Source organism: Arachis stenosperma, chromosome 9 (assembly GCF_014773155.1).
Source record: "Arachis stenosperma cultivar V10309 chromosome 9, arast.V10309.gnm1.PFL2, whole genome shotgun sequence".
NCBI lineage: Eukaryota > Viridiplantae > Streptophyta > Magnoliopsida > Fabales > Fabaceae > Arachis > Arachis stenosperma.
This window is the reverse complement of record NC_080385.1, coordinates 163,124,282-163,147,955: the sequence shown is the minus strand read 5'-3', so window position 1 is coordinate 163,147,955 and position 23,674 is coordinate 163,124,282. Positions and strand designations below refer to the sequence as shown.

Here is a 23,674-nt window from a genome sequence, read left to right as displayed (position 1 = left end):
CTCTCTCTCTCTCTCTCTCTCTCTCTCTCTCTCTCTCTCTCTCTCTCTCTCTCTATATATATATATATATATATATATATATATATATATATCATTTATTCTCCTACTCTCTTTTCTTCATATATCATTATTAATAATTGATTATAAATTTAACAATCAAAATATGTAATATTACATTCTTTAATTATAACTAAAATTAAAATTAAAATATAATTAAATATATTATTTATTATTAATTTTACAATCAAAATATATCATATTTCTTTTTTATTATAATTAAAATTAAATTTTTTTTTTAAATTAAATATTTTTCTCCTTTTTCTCTCTCCTTTTTCTCTCTTTCTCATTCTTTTACCAAATTTATCTCTGATCTCTTATATTAAAGTCTCTGAATTTTAACAAAATAAAATATATAAGTCTCTATTTTAATAAAATTTATTATTTTATTTGGACAAATATATTCTTAAAAGTGTGATGAAATAATTTATATACCTTATTTTTATAAAATTTAAAAACTTTAACGTAACACAATTTCTTTAAAAATAAAAATATCTGATGCAAAATTTTTTAAAATCTTATTTAAGTATATCCTCTAAAGTCCAATCTTCTTCTAAACATATACAGGAAAGTGGAGTATTACATTATAGAAAGAGAAAATGAATAATGCAAATAAGTTTGACATTGTTAGAAGAATAAAATAAATAAATAAATAAATAAATAAAGAAAAGAAAAGAAAGATTGACATATGTTTGTGATATGGAGTTCACGTTTCCCAACAAAAAACATGCAGAAGTAGTTATCGTTGAAGCGGGAAAATAGGAACACAAAACCAAACACCAACGTTGATCGTTGTTCGTTGTCATCTTCACTGCCATCTCAATTCCGATTCTCTGTTATCCTTCCTTCATTGGCGGTTTCAGAGGATCAACCACCAACACCTTCTTCTTCTTCTGCTGCTCCACCGCGTTTCAACGCTTCTTCCATGCCCCTTCAAAAAAGTTTCTTCCTTTCTTTTTCTTTGGGGTTCAGCGACAATAAAGATGCCTTTTTGACGATCATTGTTGAAGACGAAGCGCCAATCAATGTTGTGAATGTAAATAACGAATAACAATAATAATGGGTGTTCCTTCTCAGAGTAGTAATGGGGAAAAAATGGAGGGTTTTCTCTATCTTCTTCGCCATAACAGGTTTGGTCAACATAGCTCGCGTAAGAGGTACTTCATCATCAAAGACAATGTCCTTAGAAGCTTCAAAACCAAACCTGTTTCTCAAATGGAGGTGCATTTTTAATTATATCATCCTTCTTCCTTTTCTTTTTTCCCTTTAATTAGTAGGATTTAATGATGCTTCATTACAGGTGTTGTATGTTGCTGATGATTTTTAATTTTATACTCAATTTCTAATAATTGCTGATCTTTTACAAATAATGATTGTTATTTATTATTATTATTATCATTGTTATGTGTTTTGACACTTTGAATCTGAAACATTGAAAAAATGTCACTTGTAGTCTTTGGTATTCTGCTTTGTTCTTCACATTGGAAAAAAAAGCTATTCCTTCAATTAATTACTATTGGTTTAATTTCACAATTAATTTAAATAATACGTTTCGTTGCTCTAATTAGATGACAACAACAATAGAATTTCCAGAAGGGTTAGTTTAGCTTTCACATAATTTAAGTCAATAACCAATTACTTTTATAATTATTAATTTATTATATATTATAACTAATTCATAGTTGTAAATTAATGAACAAGCTGCTGTATATTTTCAGGAGCCAATTAGAAGTGCAATAATAGATTCCTCCATCCGTGTTACTGACAATGGAAGGGAAAATATTAACAAAAAGGTAAGAATATTAATTAAGATTTAAAAAAAAAAACAACAAATTATTTGAATATATTTCCTATTAGATTTTCAGTGCTTTAAACAAATCAAGTGGTCGTATTGATATCTGTTTTCTGTAGGTGTTATTCACTTTCACTGCATATCATACTTCAAATCAAAGGGATAAGCTTAAGGTAAATGCATATATGACAGTTTATTTTCATTATATATTGGGTTGATGCATGGTGGTTGTTTAAATTTCAATTTTTTTATAGTTGGGAGCAACTAGTCCAGAAGAAGCTGCAAAATGGATAAAATCATTGCAAGAAGCTGCATTGAAGGTTCCACTCTGCACCTTAATTAAATGAGTTAGAATGCTTGTTTGTCTCATCATAATTAAGAAGCTTAAGTTTCTTTCATAATATATTTCAGGATTGCCCAAGTCCAACAAGGAAATATGTGACTTCCCACCGGAGAAGAAGACGTTCATCTTTGAGGTGCATCAATGACATAAATTTTATTTTATAAGTCAGATTATTTTAATATTATGAGCTTTTGTTTTTATTATTATTTTGTACTAGTCATTGCATATATACAAGCTATGTCTGCTTGATGTCTCAAAATTGTTGTTTAAAGCAGAAATGGAGGCACAAAATCAATAGATTGGAAACACTCTGAATTGGATTTAAATGGATACATATACTCAGAAGCAATGACATCTGATGTTATTGCACCTTCAACATGGAAGATATTTGGTTGCCAAAATGGTAAAAGATTTATTATTAGCTCATTGTCCAATACAAATTAAATAGTGACTTGGTTCTTATTTCACATAGTTCAATGCCTGTTTTGCAGGACTAAGGATGTTCAAAGAAGCAAAAGAATGGGATGCTCTTGGAAGGGTAAGTCTAATAACATTTTGGTTCTTTTTTTTTTTTTTTTCTTTTTTTGAAAAGTGAACATTCTGTTTCTGCATTCAACAGTGGGGTGATAGTCAAGCAATAATGGCAGTTGGTGTGGTTGATGGAACTTCAGAGGACATTTTTAACACCCTTATGTGTCTTGATCCTTCAAGATCAGAGTAAGTCTCGAAGGACTAATCAGCCGTCTTTTTTCGAATGTATTGAGGAACAAATTCCATCTAATTTGTTCTTGGAGTTTCCATATAAGCTAAATTAGCAAGTGTGTTGTTGCAGATGGGACTTTTGTGTTAATAGAGGAAGTGTGGTTGAACACTTTGATGGTCACACAGATCTTATTCACCTTGAACTTTACAATGATTGGCTGCCATGGTAGATATTGGTACCTTGTATACAAGTTACAATTCAGACATAAAGAATATCAACCATGTTGCTAATATTAAGATGTATATTCTTCCTTTGAAGGGGAATGAAAAAAAGAGATTTTCTGTTACAAAGATATTGGAGAAGAGAGGATGATGGCACATATGGTACTTTTCTGTGTTTTTTGTGAAGCAAAGTGCATACACAGTTATTTTGTTAGTTATAATTTGTGTTCTGTTTGGTTGTTTTTCTTAACAGTGATACTATATCAGTCTGTGTATCATAAGAAGTGTCCACCACAGAGAGGCTATGTCCGAGCTTGCCTTAAAAGTAACGTACGCTTTAAATCTCGATATCATTGTTTAACATTTCACTGATTCCATAACAAGAAACTCAATGGAATGTTACTCTACAAGAAATTTTTGACAGAAATGAGAAAACAAATATGTAGGTTGGATGAAAGTTCAAGTAGGATTTTCCTGAAATGATGTTTTCTATGTTTCTTCTTCTTCTAAATCTACATGTTATCCATGTATTGATCACATAGAAACAAGAGAGAATGGAGGGAGTATAAACAAGGATGCTTATTTTACTTTCTGTAACAATTGTGTAAATTGTTGGGCAGGTGGAGGATATGTAGTTACTCCTGTTAACAGTGGAACACAATCAGTTGTGAAACACATGCTTGCTGTTGATTGGAAGTATTGGAAACTGTATTTGCGCCCTGCGAATGCAAGGGCCATAACTGTTCGCATGCTTGAGAGAGTTGCTGGTATGTTAGACTATGTTTGTTCGGTAAGTATCTCAAGACAGTAAATACAGAAACACTGATACCATACAAGACTGAAAGTTTCTGTATTCATATCCTGAGATAGTTGCCAATTGAGGCTTTTAGATTGTAGAGTTTGCAGCTTGTTATGGATGAAATGTACCAAGTCCTTAAATTGATTTTGACCCTTTTGCAGCACTAAGAGAACTGTTTAAAACAAAAGGAGGAAGTTTCCACACTGAATCAATTGCAGGAACAAAAGATATTGTTGGGTTGCCACCACTTGATGAGGACCAAAAGGATGAAGTTGAAGAAAAGAACAGCAGCAAGAATATTGAGGAAGGTTCTGTTGTGGAAGATGAGGTTCAGAAAGTTGCTGCTTCTAGTCAAACAGGCTTAATGGGATTCAATGATTCTAAAGATGAGTTCTTTGATGTTCCAGACTATACATCAGATTATTATGACACACCAAATGATTGGAACTCTGAACTGGAGTCAGAAAAAATGGTACATTACCATTTAGAATATGATTAATGATAACATCAGATTGAATTTGATTAGTTAAGATAACTATGTCCTCATATAATTATGAATTGATAATGATGCTAATGGGATGTGCAGCCTTTGACTCACACCAAAGCAAGCCCTTCTTCATTGGTCAAAAAATTACAAGACCTTGCAAGTTAGTGTTCTTGTGTGCATCATATTCTTCATTTGTTTAAAATATGAAAATAGATGTGATATTGTGAGAGAAATTAAATGTGGCAGTTCCAAAGAAGGGGTTGGAGTTTGATGTAGACAAGGAGGGAAGTGGAAGATGCTATTATGGAACCACACTCCAAAAAGATCCAAAGTGTGCATTACCATGCTCCTGGGCTGCTTCTGATCCATCTTTGTTCTTGATTCGAGGCGAAACTTACTTAACAGATAATCAAAAGGTATTAATTTCCCAAAGTTATAAAACACTATAGCACTTTGTAAAAGTTTAATGGTCTATATTAGTATATTCAATGAAATTTTTGCTCATTTTTCCAACTATACTTAACAGTTTGTTGAATACTTTTTACCTTTTTTTACTGCAACAACAACAAATTTTTGTTTTGCAGGTCAAGGCAAAAAGAACCTTAATGGAACTGGTTGGTGCTGATTGGCTTCGATCCAATCAGCGCGAAGATAATCTAAGTAGTCGTCTAGACTCCATAGTTCAGGTCTGTTCTCCTTTCTTCGCGTGTTGCTGCTCATGTATGGTTTTCTTAGGTCCCATTTGGTAACTGTCTTGAGACAATTACACTGCTCAAAAATCTTAACCATAAGTCCTTTTGGATTCATTCAGGAATATGCAGCAAAAGGTGGTCCAGAATTCTTTTTTGTGATTAACATTCAGGTGAGTTTGACCACTCTAGATAGATTATCATATCCAAATAATTAATTATGATTAGCAAGCATTGATTTGTTTACCTGATATTGATTCAATTGTGATGGATCAGATGCCAGGAAACCCCATGTACTCCATGGCACTGTATTACATGATGAAAACTCCCTTGGAAGACTATCCCTTACTGCAGAGCTTTGTTGATGGAGATGATACTTACAGGAACTCAAGATTTAAGCTCATACCATATATTTCTAAGGTTAATCTGCATCTCTTAAACTTTTCTTATTAAACTACCACACATCATACAAGATCCTATTCAGTATACAATGTGATCTTTGTTTTCTATCAGGGATCATGGATTGTAAAACAAAGTGTTGGAAGGAAAGCATGTTTGGTAGGTCAAGCTCTAGAAATCCGTTACATTCGAGGGAAGAACTACCTTGAGGTAACAATAACATTACTAGTGATTACTTTATATATAGTTTTAAAGAATCTAACTTGTATGTATGTATATATATATCAGCTTGATATTGATGTTGGATCTTCAACGGTTGCAAGGGGGGTTGCTAGCCTAGTTCTTGGATACCTTAACAACTTGGTCATAGAAATGGCATTTTTGATACAGGTAAAGTTATATATCAATGTGATCAATGCTTATCGTTCTAAGGTGAAAACTCACTTGCAGTTGTCTTCGTGTGAATTTGATATTTGAGAACCGTTTGATGATTTGACATCTAACAGTTTTTAACTATCAACTTCACGTGAAGACAAACTACATATGAGTCTTTACCTAGTTTTAAATTGCGGCCGCAATATTGGTGACAATTGTGAGTGGGCAGGGCAACACACAAGATGAGCTCCCAGAAATCCTGCTTGGAACATGCAGAGTCAATCATATGGATGCATCAAAAGCATTTGTATTGATGTAATTAAGTTGAGGATCAAGAGCTTGCTTCATATGTTGTCAATTTATTCAAAATCTGATACTTGTATTGATATATGTATTTATATCTGTGTTGCACAAACACTTATTCTTTGATTGATTCCATGAATTAGTGTAAAGTGTGAAGCAAGAATAACAGAAGAAAGGAAAAAAGGGTAATAAAGTATGAGCCAATGAATAAGAGAATATGATCACTGTGGTGATGTTTTGTTTTGTGACTTTTATTTGTTTTTATTTAATTTATTTGTCTAGTTTTTTTTTTTTTTTTCTACACGACTAATTATCACGAGAGATGAATTTGTCCAAAAATTAATGCTACTTAATTGAAGGACCATTTTAAAAAGGTTTAATTACTCTGTTGGTCCCTATAATTTCGTGAAATTTTCAATTAGGTCCCTATACTTTTTTTTTAATTGGGTCCCTGTACTAATTTTTTTTTAATTAAGTCCCTCTTAGTAGTAATTGAGTTAATTTTATAGGGATCCAACTAAAAAAAAAATTAGTTTAGAAACCTAAATAAAAGGAAAAAAAAAGTATAGGAATCCAATTAAAAAAAATTTTGGCGCAAGGACTCAATTAAAAGGAAAAAAAAGTATAGAGACCTAATTAAAAATTTTGCGAAACTATAAGGACTAACAGAATAATTAAACCTTTTAAAAATTTTATATATTGATAGGAATGTTTTTAACAAAAAAAAATGGAGAGAATTTTTATTTTTAACATAAATCTTAAAAATCAAAATAATATTTTATTCTTATTTATTTCTTGATAATTATTGTTCACCTTTCACAATTTCATGTTTTATCTCTCACAATTACTACTTATACTAACTCATGACATGACACAATTGGTTAGGGTTAGTAAACTATAAATTCAATTGTACTGATGCTTCGCGTTTCACAAGTGCGGTTCGTAAGTCATAACAATCAAAACTAGCATATAACTTCGAAGAGGTAATGTAACAATTTTTTTCTTTTTCTTTTTTCAATCTATCTTCATGGAATTAGGGGTGGCAACACAAATTCTATCCACATATATTCAATTCGATCGAATAGGATTACCAATTCGAATAAATTAATCTACGAATTAAGATTTATTCCTACCGACTCACACCCTATATGTATATAACTTTTTATGCGTATAAAAAAAAATTATAACCACTAAATTAAGATTTTAATTAAAAATTTAATATTTTTACTTATATAAAACCTAAATCTATTTAGTGATATATAAATACCAAATTATAGCCTTAAAATCTTATTAGATTATTTAATATTATATTTTTTAAATAACATGTGAGTAGTGTCGGATACTTACAAATTGAGGGCTAGTGGAATTAAGGTTGGTATGTTATAAATCTGCAAATAGAATAAGATTGAATATTAATAAAAAAACTAATCTTTAAATTGAATTAAGGTTAGGTCTAAATTCTATTCTACCTTATTCATTGTCACCTATAAATAAAATTATTATATGAAAATATCATGGATAAAAATTGTACTAAAAAATTGAATCTTCTTGTTCTCAAAATTATTTCGCAATTTAAATAAAAAAAATTAGAGTAATATTCTCATTTTGTAATTACAACATAACATTTTAGGCTTTTTTTTTGGGGCAATGGTAAGACAAAAACAAGTAAGGCCAAACTAGATTTTGTCGTTAAAATATCATATTAGTATTTTAGTTATTTAGCCTATGGCGTGATAAAAGTTTATTTAGATACCTAAGTCTAACATGTTCAAAAGGTTGGCATGGTTTGAAACCTATTAACAAGTCTATTAATAAATAAAAAGTTTTAATTGGATTAAAATTTTAAATGAATCTAAGATCTAATAAGATAGAAACAATTTTTTTTTTACATTTATTAAAAAAATTTGGTAAACTAATGGTAAATAATAAAGTTTTTAAATTAAAAGTTTATAGTTCAAACCTCATTTATAACACTTTGAAAAAATAGCATATATACGTAATAATATATTTAAATTGATTTTGTAGACTTTTTTAGTGAGTCTAAACCTGATTTTTTAAAATAAAGACTTTATTATAATTTTTTTAGATGAATTAGATGACTTCTAATTTTTAAATTCGGATACAGCATATTAAAATATACATGATTTACCACTTAAAATAAAGCCTCATCCCTTAGCTACAATTTTTTTTTGGGTAGTATTTTTAGCTATAATTTTTTTTATTTTCTACGGTATCTATTATCCGACAGTTTAAGGACTAATCCGTCGCGGATTAAAACTCTATTTAAGAATTTATTACTGATTAATGGGTTACTGCATGAATAATGCGAAATTCGAACTTTCGACACTTACTTAAGCGGACTAGTAAGCTAACAACTAAATTAGACCAAGTTTATTATAAACTTGAGTCCTTTTTTGGACAGAATAAGCTTGGGTCTGAAATTCTTTTTATAAGACCAGCCCAGCCTAGGCCGATTACAAGCCAGGCCCAAGGCCGCTTTTGTGCTAATGACACTATTCTTACGGCCCAAATAATTAAACAAGGGCTGGCCCAACCTGAGCCACCAATCACCGTAAATTGATTCTATTGTTAATTTGTTTTTAGTGCCTACCTTATCCAAACTCACAGGAGGGAAAAAAAAAAAGCAGCTTTTCCCACTCTGAAGACAAATCACATGGTTTGGTGAGCTCACCACTCTTCATTATCTACTTGTCATTATTGTGAAACAACCATGCATGAATCAATGAATTATTGATTGGAAATACACGTCAAAACTTTTTCTTTTTCTTTTTCTTTTTTCAAATAATGAATAATAACAAACAATAATATCATGTGATGGTGCACCATACTATTTGCAAATCCATCAACATAGTGTGCATTTTATTCACCTTAGCATGCTTCAATCTACCCCTATATTTCATGCATTGCATTATACATGTGAAATTTCATTGACAAGGAGATGGATGGTGCTACCTATGTAAAACATTGTTTTCATCTCCCTTTCTTATTTTTTTAATTATTTAAAAAAAAAATAAATTAATATTGAAAAAATGTGTAGGAGGGTTATCAATATCATTGCAAATTAATGGTCTTTATGAGATTCCTTTCAAAGAGGAACACCATAGAAGTCAAAATCCAAATGAATCTTGAGTTTTAACCCATGTGAAAGTGTGGCTATAATTTCCTCAAATATGTCACATTTCTGAGTGAATGAAATAATATATGATTATTGTTGAAACACATTCTTCTCAAATAAATTTGTGAAGCCATGTTTAAATTTAAATTTTGAACAAAGAGAGAGACAAAAATATAAATGATTAAGTGGAAGATGTCGGTGACATGAGTCAAATAGTTTCATTGATGTTGATTTAAGCATCACCATTTTTATTGCTTTGTTTTTTAGGTGGTGCCTTTCCTTCTCAAATTTCTTCTAACTTCTCTTCCTTTTTTCCAATTGGTGTTGTTTTTTTATATATATTCTTGTGTGGTGGGCCTCTGTTGGTTTCTCCATTATTGTTTTGTACATAGCTCCAAGCATGGTTTGGGCTTTGGGACAATGCTGCCTCTAGTTGTAGGATTTTGAGTTGGCCCACAAAAGTTAAATGTGTTACTTTCTCAACAAAAACAACCTCATAATTTTAATTACAAGCTAAAAAAAAATCATATTAAAATAATATAGTATGAATTTAATTTTAATTTTACACGTGCATCTAATTACATAACGCCATATCAGTAAAAATAACATTCTTTTATATTGACTGCATGAATGATCATCTAATTGTACAACTGTGTAAAACGTTTTATACTACCAATACATCATATTATTATTATTATTATTCACTAAGGTACATATTAACTCACTTTTTATATATTAAAAATGTATACAAATAATAAAAATATAATTAGTTGAGAAGACAAATAATTTATAATTTAATTAAAAAATTTGATTCAAGTCTCGAAAATAGTATATTCATTTTATAAATCAGATATAATAAAAATATTTTAAAAAAATATTCATAGTATAGATATTATAGCAAGTGTTGAACCCATTAATAGCTCAAAATTACTAATTTTTTTTAAAGAGAAAATTAGTTGATCTAAGAAATGATCACATCAAAATTGTGTATTCTATACTTCGAGATTACTCTACCACTATTATAATTAAATTAGATTGTGATTGATAGATACAATGTTTTGAGCCCTCTGTAGCTGTGTCGCACAATGTCTCTTTGATGAGGAGTGGGTTGCCACTCTATAACGTTAATTTATTTTTATTTTTATTCCTACATTCTATTTATTTGTTCCCTTGAATGGGATGCACACTAATGTCTCTCTTATTTTCTTATTCTCCAAAATGTCCTTGTTTTATATACACAAAATCAATGTGTTCCGAGGACGATTAGATAATTGCGTTTGCACATAAAAGTTTTAAAATTTGCAACGTCGTCCCCACGTTGTGTCACTGTATTGTGGCACTCACGTGGCACGTGCCTACATTCAAAGATGTTTGCTGTTGTCTTTTCTTTTTTTTTTTAAGAAAAAAGATACACGCTATCCTTTTTTGTTTAATTCAACTTCTTCCTTTTTTTGATTAAATTGTTTGAACTCTAAACTATTTTACTAATAGAGGATTAGGTAAATTCAATATCGAACGGCTCAATTAAATTAGACATACTTTAGATATTCAACAAACATATATGTATATATACCGAAAAGAGAAACTACGAAAAGATAATGATATCAGTGTACAATGTGTATAATAAGAGTAAAAGAGAAATTTAATTTAAATGGTAATTAAGTTAATTAATTTTAAATAATTTTAAATTTTAAAATAAAAAAAAAGATTTGCAATTACAGTAGTTATATATACTGTAAATCTTTTTTTTCGCATGTGACGAGATTTTTTTAGGTGGTTATTTTATTTGATTTGGTTTAACTATATACAATTAACAAATGTTGGATTATCATTTCACCAAGTAGTTAGATGATTATTTTAATAATTATGTAGATGGTTATTTGTTGGCCGGTAAACAAGCTTCTAATGCTGGCGAGATGAAATGATGAGAGCAGAGTGGCAGATGATTGGAGGGGGAAGAGAAGAGGATGTTTTAATAAATTTTTTTAGTAAAATAGAATTGAGATGATTAATTTTTTAAAATAACTGTTTGAATTTTTTTCTTTGTATTAGATTAAATTCAAAATTCATTATATATATTGTCAAGATTTTTCATTGTCTCTCTGATAAAATTCATACAAAAATTCTTACAAATTGTCTATCAAATAAATATTTATGATAGAAATAACTCAAATCCATATACTTTGAAATTTGCCACCTTTATCAACAATTCTTTTGCATCTAACTTCTTTATTATTTGCATTAAAACACACATATATCTCAATAATTGCAATTTCTTTCGGTTAAACTCTTTTTTGTTATGACCTTTTTTCAGCTAAACTTTGAAAGTTTATAATTAAAAAGTTCAAAAAAAGCCTTCTTGGTCCTAAGCTCACATGTACGCATCACTTTCAATTCCCTATTCTCGGCGTTCAATTCGGGGATCGATAATATCTTTATGTTTAATATATATTATATATTTTGAATTTAATTTTAATATATTATTAATATAAAATAATTTTATATTTATATTTAATTATATAATTATATTAATAAAAATAATTATTTTTAGATTAATAGTATAAATAATTATCTAATATATATATATAATTGTATAATTATATAAAATATTTTATATTATGTGTGTATTAAAAAAAAATTATTTGTATTAAAATATCTATCAGAATGAAAATTTAATGATTAATCTTTCAAATACTGTGAATATCAAATCTGAAAAAAATTAATTAAAAAATTTAAATTTAAATTTTTTAAATTTTAAATTTTTATTTTAAAAGATAAAGTGTAATATTTTATTTTTAAATAGTTTTCTTTATATTTTTCTTAGTTTCGTCTATAAAATAAATAATGATATCATATTTTATTTTTTAAATAAAATTTAAAATTTAAAAAATACAAATCCAAAAAGTATATAGCCACAAACTCTTATCTATATGTGTTAATTTGCGTTAATAAATGTGTATCAAAATTTAACTCATACATTATTTCAAAGAAAAATATTTTGTCCTACGTGGCAAAATCACGTGCCCCATTTATTCTGCTTTCCAATCCAGCACACTACACATGTTAACTCATAAGAACGCTGAGAAGTTAAGAAAATTTTTGTCTACAAAGTTTTATAATATATCAGTGCCAACACAGTTATTTCATATCTTTCTTCTTTTCAATATTCCTTTAAAAACATTGTTTTTACAAAATAGAAAAAGAAGCTTACAGGCAAAAAAAAAAAATTTAATATCGTTAGTTAATGGGTAAACATTTTCAATATTTTAAATGTACAATTCCTCCCGCAAATTTACCTTTCAAATTTTTATTTTTTTAAATGCAATTCGTCTAAAGAAAATTGAAAATTTTTTTTATTATAAAGCTTTTTAAAGCAACAATTTGTTAGGACAAATTGGTAGGGTAAAATTCACTCTATTAAATTCTCAGATTAATCATATCTAACCCATATAAATAACAAAATTATATCATTCATGCATAATATTCACTTTTATAATCATCTTGAAATTTAAAAAAAAATGATAGCTTACGTACTAGTTTGTGATTACATAAATAAAACGTAGCGACAAATCTAACCGTTGCCATAGTGTATTCTGCCTGGATATTATTATAGAAGCAAGGACAATTTCAGTGTTTGTTTTCTAAACATAAGTAGTTGGAGTGTACCAAAGTGAAATAAATTGTTCTTGGCGTTATTGATTTTCCTGTCTAACTTGAGAGAAAACCGCAATGGAAAGTATGTTCATTTTTAAATCCATTTACTCTTTGACCTACATATATTATTAAAATCAAATTACACAAACTTATAAGATACTTTACTAATATATCATAGGATTCATTTAAAAATATTAGTTAAATACAATAATTTCTTTGCAATCCAGGGCTTATGAGTTGTAATACACATTTCTTTCATATTATTAATTTTGTTTTTTAACGATATGAAGAGGGTGAGTGAGAAAATAGAAAGAGTAACGGAAAACCGTTGGGAAAAAATGTTAGAGATCACAAGAAAGTCAAAATAATACGCACCGACGATGTGCATGGGATTGAGCTCCACTTTTATTCATTAACCGGTAATCAACCCTTTACTTCCGGTCACCCTGTCGGTGCCTTAACTGTCGGCACCGACACGCCAGATTCATTCCCGGTTTTTTTTTTTCATTTTCCTTATTTTCCTATGCCTTTTTAATATTTTTATAATCCAAAGAACTGAAGAAGTGTATAGTATAATATTTGAAGCGGTGCACTTTGTTTCTTTTTACGTGCTATCACTATCGTAGGAGATTTTATTATTTTTTCTTTAATACCGGATGACGTGGCACTACTTGTCACGTGGGAATGTACTAGGGTGCGGTGGGCAGCATGGTAACGAGTGTGGACTGAAATTAAATGGGATATATGTTAGAGAATAGGGTTAATTATTTTTTAATATTGGATGATATTTAAAATAATGTGTGATTATGATGCAATTATGTATTTTATTGCGATATTAGAGATTAGTAAAATTCATTTTTTATAATCTGTAAACAATAATAAAAAGATTAAAGAATTAGCAGAAAAAAAAAAAGAAAAGATGACTAAAAATATGGTGAGACGATTTGATGTATAATAAAAATAATTTTTGAGAGAAATAATAAAATTTGAGATTTATAATAATTGAAGTTCAACTTTTTTTTATCTTTCTCATAAATTGTTTCTACCATATATCAAAAAGGAGTGTTGAGTAAACAATGATTATCTTGAACAATATGAACAACTACTAATTAAATAAAAATATATTATACTTCCAAATTAATCATCTAAATTTTAATATTAAAATAACTATCCATACACCTAATAAAATAAACATCTGATATATCTATTATTCACATTATTTAATATTTTTATTATCTATCTATATTTTTTTTAATATCAAATTGCCTCTATCGAATCTTTAGTCGTCCCATCATATTCTTCCTTTTTACTATTTTTTTTTTTGTTTGTTATCTACAAATTACCGAAAACAATTACTACTAACTTTTAATTAATATTACAATAAAATACACTATCACGTATTACACTAACCAGTCGCCAATATTAAAAAAAAAAAAAAAATCGAATAGGGGTTAGAGAATAGTGATGGATAATTTGATATTTGTATAGTTAAGTGGGGCCCATAATGAGAAGTGCACTTCCGTGGGTGAGAAGTAGCAGATCATGGACGCACGTGGCTAACAACTAAATTTTGCTAAGTATCAACCTCAATAATTACTCCCAGACTCTAAACAAAAAAATGAACACCGTATTTATAATTTTCTTTGAAAAGTTAGAACAATATTTTTAAGATCTATTATTAAGCAGGTTTATTTGGTTAGATTATAATAAAAAAAAATGCAATATTATTATGAGCCACAAAATTGTAACTTTATAAGTAACTAGAGAACGTAGCATGCACTTATATCGTGACCTTCGTTTTGTGTTAGTTTGCTATCTTTGTTTAGTTGCTACCGGTTTGTGTTTAAGAATCATGTCCTCAAGTTTAGGACATGCAGTGTCTTTTTCCATTTGGTTACTCGTGTCTTCGAGTTGTTTGTTGTTGCCATTTCATTTTCGTTTCCGGTGAAGAAAAAGGATAATTACGCAATTTCCTTAACATTTATGTACATAATTTCATATTCATTATAATTTAATTCCGCTTGGTACTTCTTCTATCGGTACGTCAAAACCACAGCAATAATGATAGGTTTTGTAAAGAAAATGTCAAGTCATTGGGACGCTAAATATTTTCTTGTTTCTATTTATTCAATTTTTTTAGAAAATATATCTCTAACAACAGTAACCAAAAATACTTCAAGAATAATAGTACAGTTGTTGATTAATGTAAGTGATATAATCATTCGTATGTATTTTTTAATTATCTGTTTGAATTTTTTAGATAAATAATTTCATAACATAATATATATTAAATTAAATTATTATAACCAAATAATCTAATATTTAATTCTTACTATTTGTAAAAGAAAGCAGTTCGTCATAAATTAAGGCAAACTAAAATGAAAGAAAAAGGGGCATGACTCTTTTATGAGGAGCATGTTAAAAGGATATATAAAATTTATGAGAAAGTATAGGGAGCTAATGGCCTAAGCGTACAATGTGTACAATGGAGGTTTAAGAAGTATTAGAGATATGATCATTAGTGTTACCACTACTAGAAAACTAGTTATTACAGACGGATATTTCCGACGGATTTTATCCCACGGAAATACAGACGGAATTTCAGAGAGATTTTTTTGTCGAAAAACTAAAAAAATGAATTAGCATAAATTACAGACGGAAAAGAAAATCCGTCTATAATTTTGTCGGAAAAATTAATTTTTTTCCGTGAAAAATAGTTACAGACGGAAAATCCGTCTGTAATTAAATAAACAAAAATACTGTGCTTTATTAAAATATTACAGACCGAAAATCCGTCTGTAATTTAAAATTTTCCGCCGGAAAAAAAAACTAAACCTAACTACCCCGTCTTTGTCTCGAGCTCCAGCTCTAGCTCCATTCACAAATAACTTTTGACTCAATTCACAAAGCACTCCATGAAGATGAACAATTAACCCTAGCTAACCATAACCCTCCCTGTCTTCATTATGCCTCACTGTACCCTAACTCTCTCTTCATTGTGCCTCACTGTACCCTAACCGCGACGAAGAGCCCCTAACAGCACTCTGCAAGAACGTCGCCGGTCGCCGGCGCTCGCAATGCCTCCGTCGAAGAACCCCTAACCGCGATGAAGAACCCCTAACCCTCCTTTGAGTTTCTTCGCTCTTCTCTCGCCACTCTCACCCTCAAGCTCACTGAGTCTCACCTCTCTCGCGGCTGGTCTCGCCGTCGACCTCTCTCTAGCTCTCCGGTATATCGCTTCTCTCGCGGGCGTTTCAGACTCAAGGTCGTCGCGCTCTGTTTCCGTCGCTGCTCTGTCACCGTCGCTGCTCTATCGCGCTCTGTCGCAAGCGAATCGGTGGAATTCGAACCGATCCCAATCGGTTCCTGCTCCAAAGAGAACCAGAGCATCTACCAGCAGTTGTTTAAATTACGCCGATTCAGGTATGCATTGTTTAAATTACGCCGATAAACCTTAGGGCTCAATTTTTCTACGCCAGTTTTAGCTAGGTTTATCATACTTTGCTTGGCTCAATTGTTTAATGGTTCCAACTATTATATAAAGCAAAACAAAAAGTATACAAAATTAATGGAAGCAGAAAAGCTTGATTGAAGACACTGTGATAGTCAAGTTCAAATAAAGAGAATGTGACTAATAATGAATAAATTAAAGTTGCATGATATTTCGTTAAATGTTAAAACATTTTTTAAATATATATATATATATATATATATATATATATATATATATATATATATATATATATATATATAAGGCAATTTTGAACTATATAGTTTGCACATTTGTTTGAACTTCTGCAGCAAAGCATTGCCGTATGGAGTTACTCATGCATCAAAGGTTAGTGGCTTGCCCATGGTTTATTTATCTGCAATCATCTTGTTTCTTTTTTTTTTCCTGATCTATTTTTCTATTTCAGGCTCTAGAACCTGCTACTCTTGTTCCTCTTCAGCTTTTAAAGTCAAGTGGAACCAAATGCATAATGGTAAGTGTACTTAAAAAGGCTTTTGAACTTCTGCTATAAGGTAAGAGGTTATACTGATATTTGCAAATTATCTAAGGTTGGTGACCCAAAGCAACTTCCTGCAACTGTCCTCTCAAATGTTGCGAGTAAATATCTTTACGAGTGCAGCATGTTTGAACGTTTACAAAGGGCAGGGCATCCTGTTATCATGCTTACTGAGCAGGTACATAGTTTGCTACTGGATCTGATTTGAAGTCTTTTTGTTTTTAAGGTTTAGGGTTTATCCGTTTAGTTTGCCTTGTTTGACTGAATAATCAATTCAGCACAATTCTTATTTACTGTTGAGAAGGATTGAGTAGAGATATAAAAAGGATTGAGTAGAATATGTGTGGTGCATTGCTATATTATGAAATTGATGCTGATTATTTCTACACTAACTGTAAAAGTGGAATCCATCCCATATGGAATATGCATTTTGTCTATTTGGTGAATCTTGGAGTGTACTGAATGTGGATTTTCAGCTGTTTCTTTTGATTAGTTGCAAAAGTTTTGAAGAAAGTAAAGGTTGTTTTTCTGAAATAAAATGCTTGAATTTGAAGGAGAAATTTCAATCTTCAAACTTAGTCTTAGAAATATTGATAAGTTAGTCTGTATGCATGCGAAGGGATTAGAGAATTCAATTCATGGTATACTTGTCTTTCATGTTTTATTGGGAGTGTTAGTCTTAGAAATAGTTACTGGGAGACAGAATAACAGAAGCAAATCAACAGAATACTCAGACAGCATAGTTATACTCAACCAGGGTTTGGAAAGAACCCAATTCTGACAGAGAACTGCTTTGATTATTGCCCAACTCATCGGTATTCTTTCACTTCAACATCTCTATGTCCAATCTTTTCCAAGACCAAATTGCTAATCTATGCGTTTGTTGCAGAGAACTACTTTGCTTGGCTTCTCAAAGTCTTGCGCCTCTGTTCTAACATTGACCTTCTTCTATTCTGTTTCCTTCTTGTTCTGACTGTGAGTTTCCTTTGCAACATTGTGTGGAACATGATACACAAGTAATTTCCTTAAGGGTCCTATTTTCTCCAGGATGTAGATCCTACAATATAAATTTTATTAATAAATTATATTATGTTCATAGATCTTAGAATTAGTTGCCGAAAGGTTATAAATAGCTACCAACTTTTTATTGTTGTGGTTTATTGCAGGTTAAAGTTAAGAGAAGAGGGGATGATACAAAATACGTGGCTAAAGTGTGTCTCTATGAAGGTCTTGTCCTTTTTTCATTAAAAAATGAGTATTATGTGAAGAGCAGTTTGCTTAAATATCTCATATAGTAGTGAGTAAGGATATTAAGAAGTATTAGTGAATAAGTCACTAAAATTGTATTATTGCAGGTAAAATTTGATATATCTGAGGTTTACTTGTAAGCTATACCTTGCTTTTAAACTTGGAGTGAATTCATTGTAAAGTGCAAGTTTTGCATGTTTGCTTAGAAGGATATATAGCTTCTAACTCATGACATGTTCATATAGTTACTTTACTCTCAGTGAATGAACTGTATAGGTTTTAGCCAGAGGTGTTGATTGTGATATAGCTTTGCTTTCAGTAGAAAGTGATGAATTCTGGAGAGATGTGGAACCTCTCAGATTAGGACGATTGTCGCATCTTCAGGTTTGAAATAGCTTTCTTTTTATTTTTTTCCCTTTTTTTTTAATTTGAAAATTCTCAGTGTTTCAATGGAAAATGTTAAAAGAATATATACCATATAATTTGTAATAGAATATATTTCTATTTGCATGCTGATCAACTGAAATTTCTGTATACTTGTCTTGTAACTTGTAGGATTCTGTTACTGTGGTGGGATATCCTCCCTTCTAGCTGATGGTTTAGCTGTTGCTGTACAGGTACTGCCAATATACCATATATTATTATTAGTTACTTATTATAGAAACTTAAAGCACATATATATTTACAAAAAATTGAAAGGAGTATCTAATAATAAGTTTGGTTGGGTGACAGGCAATTCTAGCATGTGCCTTTGCTGAGAAAAATTTTGACAAAGTAACGGCTGAAGGATCAAAAGGAGAGGAAAAAGCAGGAAATTAGGACTCATAATGCTCAGTTGCATGCTGCAGTATCCGTGGAAGGCATAGTTGCTGCCGTTGCGGCCATTGCAGCTTCAATAGAGTGTACATTGTAGAACCAATAGAGTGTACATAGCAGCCATAAGAAAGTGTACATAGCTGCCATAAAGTTCTACACTTACCATATGAGTGGTCTCTAGCTTAGCTTGCATTGTTCAAGAAATTTTAGAAAATTCTAAGGATACTACTCTACTAATGTTTGTGAGACATGAATGTAATTTTCACTCCATATGGATGTACAAGTGTATATTATTGAATAAGTAGAGTTATATGCAAAAAAATATTATATAGATAATCTATTTTTCATATATCTCAAAGAAAAAAAAAATATATAATTTATTTGAGTTGAGTTGAGTTTTTTTATATTTATTTTATATGAAAACAAGTTTATTTTGCAATTAGAAAAATAAAAAAATTATATTTTACCTTATTGACGGATTTACAGACGGATTTTCTGTCTGTAATCAGAATGTGGGATGATTTTCCAAAGTTCAAATTACAGACGGAAAATCCGTCGGAAAATCTGTCTGTAATTACAGACGGAAAATCCGTCTGAAAATCCGTCTGTAATTACAGACAGAAAACCCGTCGGAAAATTCGTCTGTAATTACAGACGGAAAATCCGTCTGAAAATCCGTCTGTAATTACAGACGGAAAATCCGTCGGAAAGTTCGTCACTTTTGGGAAATGGATAGAAAATTTACAGAGGGAAAATCCGTCGGTAACTGGTAAAAATCTGTCTGTAATTTTCCGACGGAAAATAAATCCGTCGGTAAATAATTTCCGACGGGGCTTTTACAGAGGGACAAAATCCGTCGGTAATTTCGTCGGTAACCAAAAATCCGTCTGTAATAAAGACCGAATCCGTCTATAAATCTGTCTGTATTAATCTATTTTCTAGTTGTGTACATTGTCCTGTCAGGTTACGCTTTTGGGATGAGTGGTTTCAGATATGGTATTAGAGCCTAGATTCGAAAGGTCAAGAGTTCGATCCTTGGTGAACCCCAAAATTAGTTTAATTTTTTATTGAGATGTTTATTATCCTTGGTATCCGGATGGTTATCCTTGGTATCGGATGGTTATTCTAGATAGTATGGTGATGTTCATTTTATTCATGGACCAAAGATTTAGTCCATTGTACACATTGTACATTTAAGTCATTGGCTCTCTAGCACTACCCAAAATTTATACAATTTCGCTACGTGCAGAGCTTTTATATTTGACACCAGTATTTTTAATAAGTAAGCACATTTTTTTTGTTTTGTTAATTAAAAAATAATTTAAATACATAATTAATTAGCAGTATTTACATTTTTATATAAACAATTTAAAGATCAGTAAAAATTATTATTTTTTGGTTAATTCATTTAGTTATCAGTGTGATTTTTTTTTTATTTAGCAATTTAATAATATTTTTTTAACCTACACTTTTAAACATTATTAAATAATTGGTTATTAAAAATAATAAATTCAGCTGATTCTCAAACATTCTCCATATTATATAAATATAAAAAATGTTTAGTGTATGAATAATATTTTTTAAATTTATATATTATTTTTTTATCTGTTTAAATTTTAGAATAAATAATTTCACAATAGTTATAGTGTTGCTCCATACGCCTATTAGTCAAGGATGATTAAAATTTTAAATTTTTAATTACTTCATTAAAATTTGCAAGAATTATATTCACTCTTAGTGTTTATGAGCATTACTAGGTAGATTACATGGGAAATTATTAGAAAAGACAAGAAAAAGTGGTAAGTGGTAAAAAATGTCATGGTTATGGTGGAAGTAAACCTAGAAATGGGCAAGCTTTAACTTTATTTATAACGCTAGGATTTGAAATTATATTTGCTATTTTTAGCTAGGGAGGGTTTAATTTTCCCTAGTTAATTATTACTTTCGACTTTAATTTTCATTTTCTACTAATAACGTTTGCCAATGGTCAATAATGAGATGGGCCTATAATAATTGGGCATAATTAGGAACTCATCACGAACAAGCTAAGTTTGGAGTTTGGACATCGGTTGAAGGAGAATTTGCTCTTCTAGTTGAAGAGGAAAGTGTTTATAACAACCATTTAATAGAAAATAATTAAGAGTAGCAATGGAGTATATAATAGGGTTTAGGGTTAGTTTATGATATATGCATGGTTAAACTTTTAGCTAACGTACGTGATTGAATTAAAACACTAGTGTCTATTATTCGCTACTTATTATTTGAACATGCAACTATGTAAGTCTACACTACTACACTTAGGGGTCGAAACAGGTCAGGTCAAGTCAGGCTTTGCTCTTAACAGGTCTGATCTGTCATACAGTTAATTGGCCTGAGCCTAACCTGCAGCTTGTTATAGGCTCTTTATAAATTACTAGGCCTAGCCTATTATTCAGCCTAGCCTGGCTTGAAGCCTGTTAAAAGGCCTGATAATTTTTTTTTTATAAAAAAAAATATTATTTAAAAAAATTATTTTTTAATAAAAATAGTTATATGTAATATGTCATATATTTAATATTTATAAAAAATTTTAAACTTTTAACGTATTTAAAATATACAAAAATATTTATAATAAAATATAATAAATTTAAAATATCTCATAATTTTATTAATAATAAAAAATTATTTATATATTTAATTATATTTTAACAGGCCCAGGCAGGCTTGACAGGCCTATAAAACTAATTAATAAGTTTGGGCCTAACCTATTAATGTATTAAGGCTTTTAAAAGAGTCTAAACCTATACCTATTTTATAACCGGCCAAACTAGGCTGCAGGCCCCTGGCAAGTCGCCTGGCCTTTTTCCACCCCTAACTACACTAGTGCGAGTACGTACGGAGTTTTTTTCTTATAAATTATTTTTTTTTTCACAACTATAATCATAGCTTTTAAATATTTTTTGTCACACCGACGGTTTTTAACCCTAACCTTAAAAAAAATCTTTGATCATTGTTTTTTTTTTTTTTTTAACTGTGACTGTAAAATATAAATATGTATGATCATAGTTTTAAAAGATAAAGTATCTAAAATTTGTTTTATATAAACGTGAAGTGGCATCTTAATATGAGTTGATTGAAGTCCTATAAAAGAATTTTATTTTTTATTGGTAATTTTTTATCTTTAAAATTCAAATGTAACGCTACTAAAAATTAGTAATAAATAACTATTTCTTTTCTAAAGATGTGTCTGTGAATTGGAAGTTTAGGAGAAAGAGAGAAAAAGTAAAAGTAAAACTAAAATAAACTATATATATTTATAACTAATTCTATATTTAATGATCAATTCTCTCTCTCATAAAACATGTTTAGATTCATATGATCACTAGATATTAAATTACCGTAACTTTCACTGATAGATAAGGGCTATTTATTATTCCATATTTTTATACGATATTGATTCATTCATTTCATGAAATGGATTCTTTTCATTTTTTTAATATTTGAGAGAATAAAATGTGATTATTCATCTTTAATTCTATAAGTGGGATAAAAAATAAATAGAAAGAACAATAAAAAATGAAAGTAAACACTGCACACTGAAAAATAATTCATCTAACATACTAATCTGTGCTAGCACTGATTCAGTACTTCTAAAGCTGTTGCAGTGCAATTTATAAATTATTAATAAGATTTTTACAAAATTTAGTTATAATTCATCTAACATTTGTTACAATTAATAAGATTTTTACAAAATTTAGTTATAAATAAATTATTAATTTTATACACAGTAATACATATATAAATAGTTTCTCTGAATTGAATTCAAACTACATATTGTTAGAGAGATCTATATATTTTCAATTTACAAAGATCAAGTATCTTGTTTTATAAGGAGTGTCTAAGAATGAATATAGTCAATAATGACTTGTTTATAATTAAATTTTTAAAACATTTATTGCGTGCAAAAAATCTTTTAAAAAAATTTAAATAAATAATCTTGATTAGAGGTATGTATTTAAAAAAATCCCTTAATTCTCTAATTAAGGAACATAAATTATATTGTATATATGTGCATAAATGTGTAATCTTAGAAAATTTAATCTGGTCCAACTAGAAAAGGGACAAAGAGCATTGTCACCCCACCAAAAAATAAAAATAAAAAGAAAAGAAAAGCGTTGGATAATATTACATGAAAGTGACAACTAATGATTGTCCACTAGCCATACTAGGCTAGAAATTTTATTCAGATAAAAGAGGGTAAGAATAAATTGAATTAAAAAGAGTGGTAGAAGTGGAAAATCTGTGTTATTGGGATCCTGACAACTGGTTTCCAAAACACTATTAAATAAATATTCTTATACTAACTATATAGCTACATACATTTAATAATGTTAGGAATATTATTATATATAGTATCAATTCGATCTCATTAGTCAAATACTCTAAAAAAACATGCATACTACTCAACTCTCCTCGTTGCTTCTCCATTATCATGCTATTTGATTCAAAGTTTGAGTTCAATGCAACGAGCTCGTGAGCTGTAATATCTGCAATGGCTCAGACATTCTTATCTTCTTGTGCTTTTCTCGTAACCAAGCACCTTCCATTGTCCTCTTTTTTAATCTAGAGACCGATGATTGAGAAAGTATTATTTATATGCTGTTTT

The 23,674-nt window shown here is 29.7% G+C and overlaps 1 protein-coding gene across 1 annotated transcript; it reads left to right on the top strand.

Annotated features, from left to right (window-relative positions):
- The first annotated feature begins 1,116 nt into the window (after positions 1–1,116).
- On the top strand, positions 1,117–6,334 carry LOC130950394 (protein ENHANCED DISEASE RESISTANCE 2-like). The gene is made up of 21 exons (XM_057878888.1): positions 1,117–1,278; positions 1,776–1,850; positions 1,969–2,022; positions 2,104–2,169; positions 2,261–2,325; positions 2,468–2,595; positions 2,684–2,730; positions 2,812–2,909; positions 3,025–3,120; positions 3,214–3,278; positions 3,370–3,441; positions 3,737–3,883; positions 4,077–4,387; positions 4,502–4,562; positions 4,649–4,818; positions 4,987–5,088; positions 5,214–5,264; positions 5,368–5,511; positions 5,605–5,700; positions 5,779–5,880; positions 6,095–6,334. Exons 1-21 carry the CDS (start codon positions 1,117–1,119, stop codon positions 6,182–6,184), a joined length of 2,202 nt encoding a protein of 733 aa, XP_057734871.1. The 3' UTR covers positions 6,185–6,334.
- The last annotated feature ends 17,340 nt before the right edge of the window (positions 6,335–23,674 follow it).